This window comes from Lagopus leucura, unplaced genomic scaffold, assembly GCF_019238085.1.
Source record: "Lagopus leucura isolate 7727_CA_CO unplaced genomic scaffold, USGS_WTPT01 Super-Scaffold_100009, whole genome shotgun sequence".
NCBI lineage: Eukaryota > Metazoa > Chordata > Aves > Galliformes > Phasianidae > Lagopus > Lagopus leucura.
This window is the reverse complement of record NW_024962266.1, coordinates 27,685,336-27,699,442: the sequence shown is the minus strand read 5'-3', so window position 1 is coordinate 27,699,442 and position 14,107 is coordinate 27,685,336. Positions and strand designations below refer to the sequence as shown.

At 45.7% G+C, this 14,107-nt stretch overlaps 1 protein-coding gene across 5 annotated transcripts in view; it reads right to left on the bottom strand.

The window, feature by feature from the left end:
* Positions 1 to 14,107, bottom strand: part of LOC122181070 (cAMP-specific 3',5'-cyclic phosphodiesterase 4B-like) — a 124,706-nt gene that overhangs the window by 86,756 nt on the left and 23,843 nt on the right. For all 5 annotated transcript variants that reach the window (XM_042873266.1, XM_042873267.1, XM_042873268.1 and 2 more), the window contains exon 3: positions 13,666 to 13,901. In XM_042873266.1, coding sequence (XP_042729200.1) covers positions 13,666 to 13,901 — 236 coding nt within the window. The remainder of the gene's footprint in view (positions 1 to 13,665; positions 13,902 to 14,107) is intronic.

Here is a 14,107-nt window from a genome sequence, read left to right as displayed (position 1 = left end):
CTGCCTGGACAGGGCACGTTCATTCCAAAAAAATTAAGCCATCTGGGGATTTAGAAACAACAACAAAATCTGCTCTGGATATAAACAGCACAAAACCAACTTTTGTACTTGTAAGGCAAGAAAAAAAACCAAACCCACAAGCACAAGGTGCAAGGAAGTTAAAGATGAGATGCTGACAGAGAGAGAAAGCATCTTTTCAACTGGTCAGAACCAGCAGAGCCTTAAATGTAAATACAGGGATTCTTTGTGAAGGAGGAGGAGAAAGGAAAGAGAACCCAGGCAGAAGGGGATGGCGGCCCTCCGATGTGCACACAGAGGCTGAGTGCACAGCGTGCCATCAGTTACACAGCTGATCACCTGCAGTTCCAGGGTTCTCTTCAGTCATATCCCAAAACACTCTGCAAAAACATCTGCATGCCTTTCTCAGCATCAAGCAAAAGGCTCTCTATAGAAAGACCAGGCACCAGACACCGTGCCCATTAAGCTACGCACCATTCACAGTCGCAAGAAAAAAGAAGTAGAAAAATCTCCCTGAGCATCACCTAAGGACACTGCAAATTGCAGTGTTATCTGATGCTCAGAGGTTTACAGTTTACACAGTAGCTGAACAGGAACATTTAATGCTTCAGGAGCTATGACGTATTAGACTGTGATACATTGTGCTTCATCTCCACTGTACTGACAGCCAGGGAAAGACAAAGGGAAGCCTGAAAGCAATCTGGATGAGAAATACAAGTCATGCAAATGCTTAGAATCTGGAATTCCAGACAAGAAAGAAAAGAATTTTCTAACTCACTGGGAACCAAAATGAGGTATTTTGAAATGAGAATATATTGTATATTAGAGAGACAGTATTTCTATGCCTTTTCATTAAGCTGCTGAAATAGCAAGGAGAAAAAAGGCGAATCCATCCTTTAGAAGCGCTCTGCAATAAAGCATGCTGCACCACAGCACGCTCCTCATACCGAGTTTGCACTTCCCTACCTGAACCCAGAGCTCTTTCACAAGCAGTGTCCATTTAGGAAGTGCTCCTCATTATATGGACACCATCAATTAGTAATGAGGTACCAACCCCACTGAGAACATTGCAGTACAGCGTGCCAAGGCCGCTGATGGAGTGAAGGAAAACCAGGAAGACTAAGGCAGCATGGTGGGAAAAGGAGAGCAGGAGCAGAGGTAACCCTTACACACGCATAAGGGATGAAAAAGCCAAGTGCCACTCACTGCTTTGTCCAGCCACAACACCACGCTGAGGTCTAGGACACATAACCAAGAGCGTTGTGAAAGCTCACCACGAGCACAGCACGCGCCTTCTGCTGGGGATCTGGCAGGGCTCGGCAGCACTGGGACCTGCTGGGGAGCTGAGCTCACTGTGCAGGCTGCCATCCTGCACGCTGGCACACTGCACACAGCCACGGTCTGTACTGTCACTGCCAACATCAGCACGGGAATCCCATCGAGACAGGCTGCTCGCCTTCAGGATAAGCCAAGAAGAGGTGAGAACATCTCGAGAGACCTGAAGTAACTGGCACATGTAAGAATAAAGCTGGCAGTAGTTCTGAAAAACGACTGTTCTTGCTGAGGTTACAGTCAGCAACAGGGCATGAGGGCAGACAGAACAGCCAGGTACAGGGCTCAGCCCCTGCAGGTCCCCCCCATACAAGCAAAAATGGCCAACAGGCATCTTGCTGTTGCCTGAATTCATGCAGTGTGACACAGGAGGACATAACACAAAGACCTGGCTGCCCTTAGAGACCAATGTGAGCGCTGAGATAAGACAGTCCATGAGCAACAAGGCATTTCTGATCAGAAAAGCGACTGGTCATACAAAGGAAGAGTGATGGAGGCAGAAAAGATGATTAAAGAAGGGCCTGGCAGTGGTGAGAGGAAAAAAGAAAGAGCTTGGAAGAGCAGGGGAAATTAAGGAATTTTCCACAGTTTATTTGGGTGCTTCTTCATGCAACCTTCCTAGAATGGCATAAGAGTTTAATATTTCTTAATAGAACAACTGATATAGATGGAAAACAATATTGTCAAGCACACAACCCCTCATCACGGGCTGGTCTTCACCCTGCTGAGAGCATGCACAATTGCTAAGCAACAAGAAAACATACATTTTCTTTACACTAGCACTGTTCTTTACCTGTTTCTATGTCAGAGTTGCCAAGATAAAATAAAACGTCAGGGAAGAAGTGATTGTGAGATGCCCTGCATGCTTCAGGGGGAAGGGAAGAGCTACCTTTTAGTTAGGTGACTTTTCACAGCGCTTGCAGTCAGTAGCAATGGGATGATTCTCCCGTGAAGCACGCCCTGTGGCAGCCCATCTCGATACCAGCAGTTGGGAAGCTCCTCTCTAACGCAGGTCATCGCTGCGTCCCTACACGTCAAAGCATCCCAAAAGGACAGTGCTAACATTACTGCCAATAAAGCCATTCTAAAAATATAAATTAGGCGAGGTATTTCAAGAGACTCCGAAAGCAGGGTGATGGCAGGGTGACAGCACGGCCCCCAGCCTCTCATCCATCTCAGGGCTGTAGGATTTCTGCCCAAAGCGCGGGGCAGGGATGGGCTGGAGGAGGGTTGGAGGTGCAGTGCTTAAGAGGAGCTCCAGAGGCTCAGAGAGGTGAACGCAGTCCTAAGGAGGAGGAGGATGAGACCGACACAAGGGGAGGTGGTAAAGCGTGCCTTCCACACCTCCCTTCCACCACAACCAAGATGCATGCTGTGTCTATTCCGCTACTGACTGCATTACGGGCAGATGTTACACTGCTTAATTCTACCCATCCTAACCCATGCTAGTTCATTCTACCCTTCCTAATCCATATTTTGCTCTTAGCTCCATTCAAAGAAGCAGCAAAGCCGACGACGTGCTCTACTTAAACATATACCTATGATTGACATTTTTAAACCACCGCACCAAAATCTGATGCTTTAAAATAGTCGTTTAGCCTGAATAAAAAGAATTCACCATCCTAATTTGAGATGAGCTCCATCAGCCTCAACTTCCTACAACAAGAAGGAGGAGAGCCCCAACACAGCACAGCAACCACGCTTCCAAAGAAAGCAGAGCAAACCCAGTCCTTAATAACAGTATAAATGTCACAACAAAAACATCATCTGGAAGCTGCATGCAATAAACTGCTCCAGCCCTCCCTTAATAATGTCCTTAATAGAAGCCCAGCACAGGAACCCATCCTTTGGGCCCACAAGTGGGAGGTTTTATGCTTTGGGTTTTGTTTTCTTTTCATCTTTTTAAGTACAAAGCTCATACTCACTCCTCGCCTTCACTCAGTTGCAACGTCTGCTGGCTCACAAGCTCAGCTTCTAAAAGATGGTCTCTCAATAGCTCTGTGACAGAAAACTTTAAATGACATGTTTGAGGATTGTTTCTTGTATTTTCCTGAATGTTTCCAAAATTGAAATGCTGAACGAGAGGCAGAAATACATCACTAATTACTGGTTTGCAAGACAAGTTCCCTGCGTTGAAGGGGCAAAAATAATAATTACAACTCACTGCAATTTATATTACCATCGGAAGATCAGTTTTTGCTATATTCAATAGTTTGAAATCATACACTCTGTACCTCCATTCCCACAGATTTAGGGGCCTTTGAGTTCTTCTGAGGGGCTGACACCAGTAATTCTTGCACAGACCTTGGAAGTGACGTTTTGGAGCACTATAAATGGCCACAGAAGACAGAACCACAGCACCTAGCAACACTTACGTTTGCAGAGCAAGAGCTGAGCCAACTGCAAAAGAAAGAAGCGACTAGAAAAGTCTGTCCTTATTTTAGAGAGTCTGGACAGCAGCACAAAGAAATTACGCACGTCTAGGCGCTTCCCAAGGGCTGAGCAGGACCCGCTCTACCCTGAAGGCCTCCTGAGCTCTTCCCAATTAATTAGCATCCAGTTGCATTTGAGCAGATCAGCCCTCATTTAGTGGGCAGCTGGTGTGGGGGTTTTTGCTTTAGCACCCTAGTACTGCAGTTTTGGTATGCGACTTTGTGAGTTTTTAAGTCTTTACAACACCTCGTACCTCTAGCAAGATGAGGAAGGTCCAGGATCCATTTTGGTCACAGAATAACCAACTACCTCTAAGAAAGACGCCTGGAGAGCCCTCGGCAGCACGCCTGAGCACACGGGGCTGCTCCTCGAGATCAAGCAGTCTGAGCAGCGCTCACAAGGTGGATGGACAGAAGGCAGAGCTCCTTGGACTTTCCCACAGTTCAACAGAAAGCACGGCTTCTTATGGCACTACCACGCTATTTGTTCTTGTAAGTCTTTTTGTTGTTACCTCCCAGGAGCTACATATGAGGAGATACATTTACGAATTATAAACCCCTGGGGAATGATGTAAGATATGGCGCTCGTAACAGCAACTTCCTTAGCAACTTTGCGCTTGATTTAGAATGTATCTCAGAGAACTTCTGCCTCCTGTATTATCCCTAGTGAGTAATCACATATGTCAGAACAATCTGCATTATGTTAGATTATTTTCTGATTTCAGAGCTATAGACTAATGCTTCACAAGTGAATTGAGCACATAAGCTTATTCTTCAAAGGCAGAAACCTCTGTGGTGACTGGAGAGCAAAAGAAGCCAGGGCAAAGAAAAATTACAGTTCAGTTTTCTTGCCTAGCTCTGCTCTGACACGGGAATGGGAATGGGCCAACACTGCACGCTTGGCCCTGGACAAACCCCTCCTCCTTTCAGATAAAGGATTTAAGTCATTCCCACGAGCAAACAATTCTCCATTACCAACCTCACCTGCAACAGCTGAACAGGACCCAAAAACAGGACTGTTAATCTGAAACTGCTCTATTCCAGTACTTTACTCTTAACCCTTTCAGGTTCTTCTGTCTGCTGTAGTTGACTGAGAAAACAGTGTCCCAGCTTGCACCCAAGTGACTTGGGGTTACTGTATTGAGTTTCAGTCCGTGTACAGGTTATCGTCTCTCAAATTAAACAGCATAAAGTTTACAGCACACGTTTGTTTTTAACTGCTGTTCCCCAAAGAAAACGCAGAGAGGTAAAGCTCACCACGCTTACTGTTCAACTACAAGGCTGTAAGCTCCAGCTTGGCCAAGAGCCTTCAGTTTTGGTGTCTGGATACCGAACAAAATGCATTGTGCACCAGTCAGGATTCACATACTGCTCTATGCATTACAGCTCAATTAGAGGAGCAAATTCACAGCCCAAAACCTACAGACCACGGGTTAAAAGAAAGAAGTGGACAGACTCTAGCAGGGCCTATTGTCATAGGACAATAGGAAATGTTTTCAAACTAAAAGAGGGGAGATTTATATTGGTTATAAGGAAGAAGTTCTTTACGCTAGTGGTGGTGAGGCAGTGGCACAGAGCTCCCAGAGAGGCAGTGATGCTCCATCCCTGCAGACACCCAAGGTCAGGGATGGAGCTCTGAGCACCTGGTGGAGCTGTGGGTGTCCCTGCTCACTGCAGGGAGTGGGACTGAATGGCCTCTGAGGGTCCCTTCCAACTCAAACGATTCTATGGACTGTATGACAGCCTCTGGCACTGACAGGCAGTGGCAGGCAGGTGACATGAGCCCCCAAGGGCTGGCAGCACGGCTCACCTCGCATCACCACCTGCCACCAACCACAGCCACTGAAGACAAGCAAATCCAATGCTGAAGGATGAGCACCAACAGAACAAACAGGTTTCTTACGTCTTGGCAACAGAAGCAGTTGTATCTCAAGGGAGTCTTACAATCAGAAGAACCATTCATAACAGACCAGAGATAATAGAGGGTTGCTAATGAACTGATCTCGTAGCTTGGTTACAAGTATTTAGAAATGTGATTTATAAGTGGACTTTGTTGAGTTTGGCTGGGAACAATGCACAGTGCATGGAATCCTACCCTCCCAGCCATGCAGCAGGCAGGAGCAGAGCTGCAAGAGCAGCCGGGCTGCTAAACAGACACAGCACGACATGGGAAAGAACATTCCTATGCGCATCCCAGCACAACCCAAATATTCTCATTCTTTCCATTCCTTAATTTCTCATCTAATGCAACACTGGACTCCTTCTACTGCAAGGAGCTCACAACTTAGTCCTCTGCCTCTTGATGTGCACGCAAGGCCCAGGAGGGCACAGTGGCACTGGCTGGCCTGGGTGCTGGCAGCGGGATGCACACGTTCTGTCACACCATGCTCCAGAGCTCAGGCAGCACTGAAGCAGCACAGAGGCACGTGCCACAGTCAGCGCAGGTCCCACGCTGCAGGGCACAGCTCTGCCTTATTCTACACACCTTCGCATCGACGCTTCAAACAGCCACGCTGCTGTCAGGGCAGCACAGAGCAGCCCACCACCCGATGTGCCAGCGATGATGTGCCATCCAGCACGGCTCTGCTGAGCGCCAGCGATCTGCTGCACACAGGAGGGTGGCTCTCCAGGGAACAAAGCAAGCAGGTTTTGATCTTTCCTTTCAGATGAAGTCATCATTAGTCAGAAATTTAAAGGTAAAAGAAAGTTGTGTCAAATTCTTGTCTGATTCAGCTTTTCTATCAGCTGTATTTCCATAATCTCCATTTATTTTATATTCTTGGGGAGGACGAAGTTTGAACATAATATTTCAGGAGCTTCATTGTCTTTTGCTAATTAATGGTGACTCATTTCTTTCCATTCTAGATACATTTCATGCTGTCTTACTTCATTCTGGATAGAGGTGTATAATTATAACTGAATCATTCAGGGCCCTTTCTGTGTGCCTTCAGCTACCTCTGCTGCGAGTGAGTTCCTCCGGGCAAAGCCTGCAGCGCAGCCTTCAGCATCAGCTGCAAAGAACCAGCGGGCTCCACGTGCAAGTCAAACTAAAAGGGGATGTTATAAGCAGAGGGAAAGCCAACAAATCTAATAAATGCAAACTAAGGAAAATGTAGTACTGCAAAAACATAAATTGTGCACAAAAAGAAACACTGTAAGAAATGACAACAGGGAAAGGTAAGTTTTTTATCCTTAACTGAAGATTAACCCAATGTTATGTTTCTTCTTAAAATTCCTCTCTACCAACTATCTGAAGCATAAATTGTATTTATCGTATTCAGGATTTCTGGAAAACATCAAAACACAAAAATCTATCCAAGAACTTCAGAAAACAACAGCACCAGGCAACATCTAAATACAGGCAGCAGAGCCACTTACCTGCATGCTGAGAAAACCAGTCAGTGACAAGCAGGTGACAAATGACCCGTGCAGCACGAGGCGTGCAGTCGCACCGACCTGCTGCTGGAGATCAGAGCAGGGCAGGGGACACCAAGGACAGCAGAACCAAAGGCTTTTCTCCTTCCCACACGAGGCACACATCCCCTGCCCACCACCTTGCCAAACACAAGCGGGTGGAAACCACAGTGAACTTTTCAGGAGATGCCTGTGAAGCACAGCAGACGCTGTAAGCATATCACAACAGAACCTTGCAGCTTTTTCAGATCCTGTCTGGAGGGGCTCCTGGCTCTCCAGGCCATGAAATCCAGAGCTTAACACCAGGACTGAGCAATGCTTAAATGCAGCAGATAAGATTTCAAAGAAAGCTCGCTGAAGAGCAAGCAAACAAAATCACTCAACAGCTGAAATCCTTTACGATTATTCACAGTCAACACTCCTATCTTTCTCAGTGTGAAGAAACTCAGGTCAATCATACTAATTCTGTTTTATGAAACTACACTACCATATGCATTGTCCAGAAACAGCACAATGCAATTAAAAATTGTTTATCCCATAGAATACATAGAATGCTGTGAGGAACAGAGCTGACCTCCTTTTCCAGATGCACGCATGCCCTATGGAAATGCAGCACAGGCTTTTGAGATACAGGAAGCACGTTCAATGGGAGCAATTGATCCTGGTTTAGCACAAGAGAACAGGATGTGATTTACACAAGTAATTTACAGTTTGGAGCAGATGACATTCAGAGGTCCCTTCCAACCTCAACCATTCTGCGATTTAAATATTTTTAAATATAGACAAAAATCAGAAGTGTGCTTATAAGGTGCTTCTTTCCCCCTCTAGGCTTATATTTTCCACATCATATGGAAAGGCAGCTCATCTCTTTTTTCTTCTATTTTTGGGTTGCAGCATATTTATTCAGTTCTTACCTCGTTGTACTTGAAATAATGTCAGAAACGAGACTTCAGCCTATTGCACAGGGTAAGCAAATCTCCATACCTTTCCCCATCCTAACTTCCCATACCTATCCCTTGGCCAGTTACCATCAGCACAGCAACTTCACAGGGGCCAAACCCAGCTGAGCACAGCATCTCTGCTGAGCATGCAGTCTTGGGCTCAGTTGCCCAAAATCCCACCGAATTTTGTTGTTTTGCACTTAACTTTGCATCACATCTGCTGCACACTGTCACCACCTGGAGAAGAAGCTCGAGTACTGCAGGCACCCAATGCAATTTCCTTCTAGATTTTGATCATTTCCTGCATCATAAAACCACTTCTGAAGAAACCGAGCCCTAGAATTGGCCACTGGTGAATGACTAACAGTAACACAAGCTCACAAACACACAAAGCACTACAGTTAATTGGTTAATTACGAATGCTGTGAATAATAATAATAATCTTTAGAAGAAAAGACTCCAGTAGCAACCAGTTCTGTCAGAGACAACTTCCTTCAAACCTCAGAGTTCTCGCTTGGCTCTGACAGACGAGTGAGGCATAATTAACACCACGCATATTTAGAAAGGCAATGAAGCTGATGCGGGGTGTGGAGCACAAGCCTTATGAGGAGTGGCTGAGGGAGCCGGGCTGCTCAGTGTGCAGCAGAGGAGGCTCAGGGGAGACCTCACTGCTCCATAGCTCCTCAGGGCAGGCTGTGGTGAGGTGAGGGTCACCCCTGGCTCCCACGTAAGTGGTGACAGGACGAGAGGCGATGGCCTCACATCGTGCCAGGGGAGGGACAGGTTGGATGGTAGGAAAAACGTCTTCTCTGATAGAGCGGTCAGGGAGTGGAATGGGCTGACCAGGGAGTCACCAACCCTGCAAGTGTGGAAGGGAGGGGTGGATGTGGCACTGAGGGACGTGGTTCAGTGGGAAATGCTGGCGGTAGGTGGGTGGGTGGGCTGGGTAACCTTGGGGGCCTTTTCCAACCTTGGGGATTCCATGGTTTAATAGACGCTCTATGACCTAAAAAGGTGTGCTCCTCGTTATATTAAGCACAAAAGCTTCTCACCGAATTCTTAAAGCTGCCTCAATCTCCTCACGCTTTGGGATGGACCGCACAACAGCTTTGCCACAAACACTGCAGGTGCCCCCAGGGGCCTGGGACAGACCTCAGCCCTGAGGAAAGGCTCAGGCTGCTTTGGATGCTCTGCACTGCTCCCAGCCCACTGCTCACACCCTGGTTCCTCCCACTGATTATCACAAACACCACAGGGCTGCAGAAGACATCGTAACAACCCTTATGAAAATACAGGGGGTGTGCGTACAAAGCTGCTGTAAAGCTCCTGCAGTCAGACTGCCACTGCAGACCTGTATCCTGTACACTCCTTCTCCTGTATGATTTACAAAAGCTGTTCTGTACGTGTGCTGCTGTGCCATTTCCACACAAAATGCTATTACACCACAGCCGGCTTTTTGTTATTGCTTTGGTTCCAGTCTGCTCACTTTTTTGCTACTTACAGCAGCACTGGCCTCAAGAAAACACAGTTCTCACAAAATAAAAAAAGAGCAAAAACACCCCGAGGAGCAGCTTTATTTTTAGGTTCCCATGTATCTTAGTGGCAGTGTTATGTAAGTCACGGCCCAGCTCGCACAGCTTACCTCTGCAGTACCACTGGCAGGCAGAAGTAAGGCAATTCCTGAAGAAAACATGGCAGGAAAACACTTGACAAGCAATCAGCCATACCTTATCTTCTGCTGCTTCCAGATAACACATTCTCTACTTGAACCCTGTTATTCCTTTCTTCCAATCAGGCTGTGCCTCCTCCATCAGCACACTCTCAGCCTACTGAGTGGCACAGCACTGATGCTGCAGATGAATACCGTAAGCTCAAACCAAACCAAATTCCCCCTAACCTGTATTTTTGAAGGGAAGCAAAGTAGTAACGCTGCTGTAACACCATTCTGGCTATGTTCTCCTTTGCTACACCAGATTTTGCAGAACTTGGTAACATACAGCACTGTGCACAGTGTGTGGTTATTTCCAAATCCCCACCTGAGCTCCATGATCTGCATCAGAACTAATCCCACCTGAATTCCTGGCACCCTACAGTGGTCCACAGGCAGCACAACTGTTTAGGTTCTAAGCTTACCCCAGCAAGTGCTGATGGAAATCAGCCGAGATCTTTTGGCTATATAGGGGTAGGGGTGTTGGTTTGAGTTCTTTGTTTGGAATTGATGATTTTTCCTTCTTAGCCATCAATTTGTCTTCACAGCTTTGGATGCCAACAGAACCCTGTGGTGGAATTATTTCCTTTAGAGGCATCTCAGCCCACCCATTACCCTCCCTAAGGGTAATGCACACAGATGAATACCCCAGCAGTTAGCAGAAAGCACTGCACTGCACAGATGGGGCCTCTCCAGAATTGCTCTGGGAAGAACGACAGATACATCATTATACATAAAATCCCTCCCCGGATTTCAGTATGAAATCTCATCTGATGGCAGAGACATTTGTCATCTGGCATTCTGGTCAGTGCAGAGCCCAAAGAGCAAAATGCTCTGCAGCAACAGAGGTAAGAAAGTGTTTGAAGAAACCACCAGAAAGCAACAGCATTCCAGCACAAGCACTTGATAACACAAGCACTAAGTGTGCAGCAGAGATTTTTGTACTAGAAAGACACAGAGAAACTGGTAGAGAGTGGCTCAGCAGAACGCATGCCCCAAAGAGGCACACAGCACACGTTTTCCCAAGGATGCGATGGAGTTTGCAGGAGCACTGACCCCAACAAAGGCAGATCCCTGGCCACTCCTTCCGAGAGTTTCCTGCTCAGAGCAATCCTTCAGTGATGGGGTTTTGATTTATTCCTGCCTCTCCAGAAACTACCTTCTTGTTTTTCTGTTCGAGATGATAAATTTCTACAAAGACAACAATGGTTTGCACAAACAGGAAACAAAAGCCCAAACCAAAGTGGTTTCTTTGTCTGGTGCATAATGCCCACGGAAAGCCGTGCTTCCATCACATTTGCTCTACGTGACAGGGACAATGTCCCTCACAGAGGTTTTGCATGTGCTCCTGAAGACGTACCAGTATGGCAGTGTAATGAGGGATCTGTGTTTCAGAAAGTCAGCTTGTGTCACTGGAAAGCCCTTCTGTAGTCTTACAGTCAGCAAAAAAAAAAACCAACCAGATGATTTCTCTGTGCACAACAGGCAGATGAAATAATGGCATCTCAAAGAATTAGGCTTCATGTCATAATAACGAGGCATGCCACAACTCTCTTTGGAGTTTTGCACACAGAACAACTTGCAGAGTGCTCAGGCTTCTCCATGCCTCCATGCTTCTGAATGAGTCCCGTTGGTCTCCTCTAGAAAGAGCCTCCAACCCACAACTCTGAAGACTCAGGAGAAAAAAAAATATATCATGCTAAGGGAATGTTAAAAAAAATTACAGCAGATGCATAAGATTTATCTGACAGAAAGCCCAAATCTGGGCCCTACATTATTTTTCAGTTGTGCAAACCCCAGATGTCCTTGACCTTTAAACTTAGAGCAGGGTTTCCCATTGCACGCTCCATTAAATTCACCTCTATAACAGCACCAACAAACTCATCCCCTGCAAGCTACAGCCAGACCGTACCTTGGGAAACAGAAACAGGCCAGAACCATCCACTGTATCCAGATTTGGCTGAATAATGGGTTCTTACCACAGGGTCCCACTGTTGCTTACTTCATCCTCCACTTTTCCTTCCAACCCTTAACTTTTGATGTGCTTTATTCCACCACTAACATGCATGAACGTGCCATGCCGTCAGACTTCTCTCCTGCTCCCAGGATCTTGTTCCTGAGCAGTAACATATTTTGCAGTTACCATTCTTTCATGCTCACACACATCACTTCATGTTTATCACACTGAAATTTTCCCATCACTTCACTGCCCGCTCACTGAGTCTCTTAATGCCCACATCATCCCAAGGCTGTTCCAACACAACGACGCAGAGTGGACTTACATAAATGTAAGCTGCCTCCGGGGCGTATTTCACACAGGACTGTACCCCAATACAGGAGCTGAAATTAATTAGTCAGAAGCCAACTGCTTATTGATTAATAACAATAAAGGAGTAAGCTGAGTGCCACTGAGAAGTGCTTTCTCTCTGACTGGTGTGCTGTTCCAGAACTTGCCACCTGTGACACCATTCCCTTGTACTGACTCTCCTGTGATGGAAGAGAGGAACAGCATTGCCCTCTTGTGTTGTGATGAAGCTAATCATCAATTCACTGATGCTACTTGCAGTTTTTTAAGTCATGGATGAAGGTTTATACAAAGACCAACGTTACAAAAGTGCACATTATGAACAGACTCCACATTGTCCTGTAGACAGGATTACAAATTGTTGCACACACACAAAAGAGAACACTCTTAACATGCTCATAAGAGGTGAGCCAACCAACCACGAGCTATCCATCTGAAATTACAAACTCTTCTTGTTAACTTTATTCACAGTAATTAAATGCAAATATCGAACAGAAGCCCCTGCTAATTCCTCTTTGATTTCTGTATCTCATCTACATTAAGTGCATCATTTTTAAAGTACCGTAACAAATTAATTTAGGATGTCCTCTACCATTTTTCAAATGCAAATTGCAATGCTGGACTTGAAGACTGAGTGCTGAGCTTAACAGAAGCTAAAACCAGATTCAGACTATGAAATAATGAAGTGAATACACCTAGCAGCAGCAAACAAAATCGAGAGCAGAGTATGTAAAACCTTGAACCCAAAGTGCTATTGAAATGTGAAGCTGAGAGGACAACGTTCACAGCACACTGCAATGCCACTGCAAGAATCATATGGCAAGCTGGACTTCTTGCTTTATATTGCCATCAAACTCTACCATTGCAATTCCAGAACGTTACCTCTTGCAGCTTGTCTTCCCCTCCCTGCCTCCAGATGAATTCCCTTGCTTTTACACTTAAAATTCAGTTTTTGTTTTGGAACTCAACTCACTGCATTCCCCTGCCCCCTTTAATCAGCACTCCCATAGCTTCTTTGGGACTTTTCTTGAGCTTAACATTAGACTTAAATGCCTTTTCCTAACAAAGAAAGTCTCTCCTTAACACCTGGACAGAAAATAGCCCACAAGCCAAGGCCTGGATCTGTCACAGAAGAGTTCAACACCATCCTAAACTCTTCTGTGGGTGAAAAGCTAATGACACAAATCCCTTCTCCAGAATCAGAAGTTACAGCACAGAAGTTTCTTGGAGATGCACAGAAGTGAACAAAAGAGGTCTGCAACATAAGCAGAGTTTCCAAAAGGACAAACAATTACTCTGTAAAGGTCACTCCACGATGCACCAGCTGATACACATTCTAATAAACTATTATTAACAATTCTAATAAATTAATAAATTATTTCGTGCCCTTCAGAAAGAAAAAAAAAAGCAATACCACCATCACAAACAAAAGAACAAACAACAAAACACCAGCAAGTAACAACAGTCCCCAAATAAACAACAGCATGAGGGTTGTAGCAAAGGAAAATAACCTACCAGTCTTGGTAAGTGGTGATTGCAATACTTGGAGGTGCCAACAAGGGCAGAGTTGTTGGCCTACAGACGATGTCTCTGTCAGGTGTCCTCGCTTTCTCTGTTTGTCTTTGGGACAGTGGTGGTAACTGCAGGTTGCCAGAACAGCACCTTCTTCCTCTCCAGAGGTCTATGCCCAGAGCATGGCTGGAAGTACTGTAGGACTTGCTCAGCCCACACTCCAGGTAATCCAGAGCATTCTGCAAAGAGAAAAGCCACTGAAGTTCTGCAGACAACAAATGGTTTCCTCCACGAGAATAAACCACGTGCAATTGTTTTGTATTACAGGTACAGCTACTCACAAAACATAACTGGATAAAAATCCTGGCAGAGTTTGACTGCACTGCATTGCACTGTTTTATCAAGTTGTGAATGAACTTGAAAATCCATTTGCAACATGTCCAAG